The sequence below is a fragment of the Charadrius vociferus genome, unplaced genomic scaffold (genome assembly GCF_000708025.1).
Source record: "Charadrius vociferus isolate BGI_N301 unplaced genomic scaffold, ASM70802v2 scaffold142, whole genome shotgun sequence".
Lineage (NCBI taxonomy): Eukaryota > Metazoa > Chordata > Aves > Charadriiformes > Charadriidae > Charadrius > Charadrius vociferus.
Window position 1 is genome coordinate 1,986,602 of NW_009647025.1, and position 4,241 is coordinate 1,990,842.

Below are 4,241 nucleotides of genomic sequence, written 5' to 3' on the forward strand. Positions count from 1 at the left end.
AATCCTCATGTTGTAAAGATGGGCAGGCTACCTAATTTTTTGGTAACCAGAGAAATGTATGTGAAGTTCTGCCACTGCCTGCAAGGCGGGGAGGAATAATTGAGGGTACATTGTCATAATTAAATATAGAAGGAAAAAAGAGAGGTACAGAGATCCGGGCACCAGTCCTGAAGCAGGGGTCTGCAGTATTAGCACACACTACTAGTAAGACAAGGCAAGGCTACAAGGACACTTCAAATTGAATGCTTCAAAAGCATTTATTATTTATGCAGTTGACAATGATTTGATAATTGCAAAATAATTCACTGAAGTATAATCAACACATGCACTACATTTCTCATAACACTATAAATCCAAATTTCTCTATAAATCCAAATTCTATTGAAGCATGAACCTTTAGATTTAGAGCTGATTTCTGTAGTGTACATGCTGTACATCACCATATGAGGTTCCCCCTTGACCTTGACCAAAAGGCAGACCACTGCTTTGATGGAGCTTGGTAGCAATTTAACTGCTGCCTCCCACAGAACACAAACCTGGCAAGGCATTTGGGCATTGCATGCTCTATTACATGTAATACCTGCCTTTGGTTTTGTTTGAGGGGCACTGGTTTTGGCTGAAGGGCACAACTACAGCCACAGTAAGAAAAGTTCACCGTATTTTGAACATGTTAGGAAGCAGTTAGGGGTGCCTGAGGAAGCAGACTTCTTTCTTCCTTCCCCATAGGATGATTTCATAACAAGACCTACAGATGCCCAAAGCTTAGAGAAAAAAATGCTCTGAACTCACTCTGGGGACATATCTGAATAAGAAAAAAATATGAGGGGGGAAACAAGGGAGGCAACTAAGTAAGCCAGAAGCGACAGCGTACTGCAGTAGCTGAGGGATGATAGTTTGTAAGACCTGTTGACTCAGAAAGGCCCAGGTCCCAATCAGTGTTCTGAAACAAAAGCCTTCCACCTTGTCCAGCGTCGCTGAGCAGGGCTCTCCATGGCCATGTGCCCTCTACTGTGCATACAGTACCGCGCATGTGTGCAATGCATTTAGAACTGGATTTTTCTCTCAGGTAATCAACTACATGTTCCTATTTGTTTTCTAAAATTATCTCCTGTGACTGAGTAAACTACTAATTTCTGACTTTTAACAAAGCAAGCAAAGAAAATAGTAAGCTCTTGTTCTGTCAATAGATGAAGAAAACTGGAGGTTTGTAGAAACGTTGGATATTCTGTTTAATCAGAAACTTTATAATCTCTGTAACTTTAATAGGTTGTAGGGAAGAGCATGGTAGCTAAGTTCCTAATTATGATCATCTTTAAATTGTCAAATCTCAGAGATCTCATTACACCTGGTAAGGAATTGAATTATTCTAGAGACTTCAAAGTGAGCAGGCTTACAAAATGGCTCAGCAGTATGTCTTATTTGTGTTTTATTCATAATAGTTCAGAAGTCATCACAAGGCATCTACCTCTCCAAAATGGGTATGCATGTATTCTGTGTACATCACGCTGTGCTCCTGTGCTTTAGTATGTGATGAGAAGAATGGCTTGTTTGGCTCATTAGCAGCTGTACTGCGTACGTAGTACACGCACATATCATCCATGAATCTGTTGTTTTGAGGTAAACAAAGTCTGGCAAGCATGCACTATGATTGTTTGTTTGATGGGGAGAAATGCTGAATTTTGATTTGCATTTTATTTGCAATACAATGACAACTTTTTTTGCAGAAATTCATTGATACATTCCATGTGCAAAACTATCTGAGATTTTTGTCAAAGCACGCGCGTGTGTGTGTATATATACTTTTATTGATACTGGGGAAGACAAATGAGAGTTTGCATCCACTAGACAGGGTAAGGAAGAAGAGAAAAATGAAGTGGAAATTGTCTTATATTAATGGCCAAAACTGCAATCTGCAATCACTTTTGGAATTACCATTGCAGATAGAGCATCTAGGATACTCTTCATTTTGTGCCTACTTCACTAAAGTCAAAGTTTCCATGAGAAAAAAAAAAAGCACATACAGTGAAATCACATATAGTGAAAGCTAGTGACTATTCAGCTAGAGCTAAAAATTGAAAAAAAAGGAAACATTTAGGAAAGCAGATTATAGGAATAAAAGACACAGGGAAAATCAGGAGCTGAGTACATATTAAAAACTCCACCAATAAAACCTTTTGGTGATGCTTTTGTAAATAAGATGCGAAAGGCAGATGCTCCTTTTTCATCATTTCACCCTGCCTTGAGAATACCAGGGGAGAAGTGACACTGACAGCTAAATGCACAGCAGCCCTTGCCATCTGGTACTTAAAGTGCATCAGGGCTTAGCAGAGGAAGCGGGGACAAACAGCATGAGAACCTATTTTAAACAGAACTGGAGTCAAGGAGAAACCTATGTGCAAGTCGAGGTGACTGGCCTAATGAGCAAGAGGAGAAAAAATGGGAAAGCCCACAGCGACCCTTAGGCGTAGGTGAGGGACAGGCACCCTATTGAGTGGTATAGCCACCATGTGTGCACATGTGTATAACCACTCACTGGGTGTCTTTTTCTTTTCAATCTTCAGGAAGAGGCAGCCAGAGTTCTCGCCCACCAGCCAGTGTCCGTCGGCACATGTGCAGCTTTGAAAAATCCCACACTGCAGTGAATGTGTAAGAGAAGCTGCATGACAAAGAGTGGTTTTACCCCTTGCTTTCTCTTTCTCATTGATTTGTCATATCCTAATGATGGGACAAATGTGGTGCATGCCATTAAAGATGGGAAATTTGCTTATGTCCCCTGTTTTGCACAATGCCTTAATCTGATTGTCCAGATGTGGTGAAGAGGACACTGAACAATTTTTTTGCAGCTTTTACTTTTTTTTTTTAAAGACTTCAATTTTATTTGTAAATGCCTACAAATTTGCAAATACATCCTTTTTTTGTACTAATTTTATCTTCTTTTTCCATTTAGCCAACATTTTTTTTCTTTTTTACAGTTTTGCATGGAGATGACATTATCCTGCGTGCTTTAAACAACAATCTAGTGGCTGTCTCATGGCAAGACACCTTTGCTGTGCACAGCTCTTGCTAACTGTGCTTGTTAGCGAACTGCTGCTGCAGAGCCAGCAGAGGGAACACAGAAAAAACTGGTTCGGTAGGATTCGCAGAACAGGGAAACCGTGAGCAGGGGCATGTAAATAAAACCAGCAGAATCTGGCCTAGGAACAGTCACCCTAAATTATCTTTAAACGGTAGCAGGGAAATTTTGCCTGTTACAGTTTCTGAAAGACTTTCAGCTTCTGCATAGTCTCCATTCAGTGAACAATTGGAAAATTCAGCTTTTCAGAAACAAGAAGTGCAAATACTGACCTCTCTGAGCAAACACAAACCCAGTGGAGAAAACATGCTAGCTGTTGCAGAAACAGAAAAGCTTCGCCTCATTTCTTCCAGGACAGATTTATGCTCGTTTCCAGCTGATAAACTGCAGCTGTGAAGCAGTCCTGCTCCCTGCCCCAGGGAAGGTTGTGCAGTGACTAGGTGGAAAGCTGCCTGTGATCCACTGACACAGCATTTTGAGCAGCGCCGTCTCTCTAGCACCAGAGATGCTGCTCAGCTCCTCTCGTCTGCGACAAAGCATTCTAGCTCTGTATATGCCTCTGACAGTCTATGCTATTTGTGGACAGGTAGCAGTGATGTTAATTCAATCAAATCTGCCCCTCTGATTTGCAGATCAGAAGAAACACACACATATATTTGGAGCAGTAGTGATGGTTTTACAGGGCCTGTGCAGCAACCAGATTTGCCACCCTGAAAGTCAAGCTTTACAAAGCCAGTGTAAAGAGCAGAACAAACATTTTGTTATTAGCTTCCAGTCTGACAACAATATGCCCTTCTTTTCTGATCTGGAACAAGTGCTGCAGACTCCCAGGGCACAGATCACCAATTGTCTGACTGGAAAGACTGATGATGAAATGGGAGTCCAACACAGGCGTACCATTAGGAGGCAAAGGCAAATGCAGCAACAGATTATATTCAAAAAGCGTAGGCATAAGCTGTAAAACTCCTGAGCACAGGAAAGGCTGAACATCCTGGTTTTTGCATGACAACGCTTGGGATTTTTTTTTCAGTTTAGAAAAAAAAATCCTCATTCACATGAGCTCCTGAGAAACACCTCTGGTGGGACTTCAACCAGCCAATGGGACTTCAAACGCTTGTGGCAGATGCACAGACAAGAAAGGCTTTAAAAAGCAGCAGAGCTTTTCAGA

The 4,241-nt window shown here is 41.3% G+C and overlaps 1 protein-coding gene across 3 annotated transcripts in view; it reads left to right on the forward strand.

Annotated features, from left to right (window-relative positions):
- The window catches only part of GRM1 (glutamate receptor, metabotropic 1), a 192,215-nt gene that overhangs the window by 178,469 nt on the left and 9,505 nt on the right, over positions 1–4,241 (forward strand). The window contains exons 8-9 of one of the 3 annotated variants that reach the window (XM_009895527.1): positions 1,440–1,478; positions 2,562–2,682. The exons of 1 other annotated variant lie outside the window; for it this stretch is intronic. In XM_009895527.1, coding sequence (XP_009893829.1) covers positions 1,440–1,478; positions 2,562–2,622 — 100 coding nt within the window. In that variant the 3' untranslated portion in view covers positions 2,623–2,682. Of the gene's footprint in view, positions 1–1,439; positions 1,479–2,561; positions 2,683–4,241 lie in introns of those variants that run through there. One more of the 3 variants, XM_009895528.1, reaches the window with a different exon arrangement.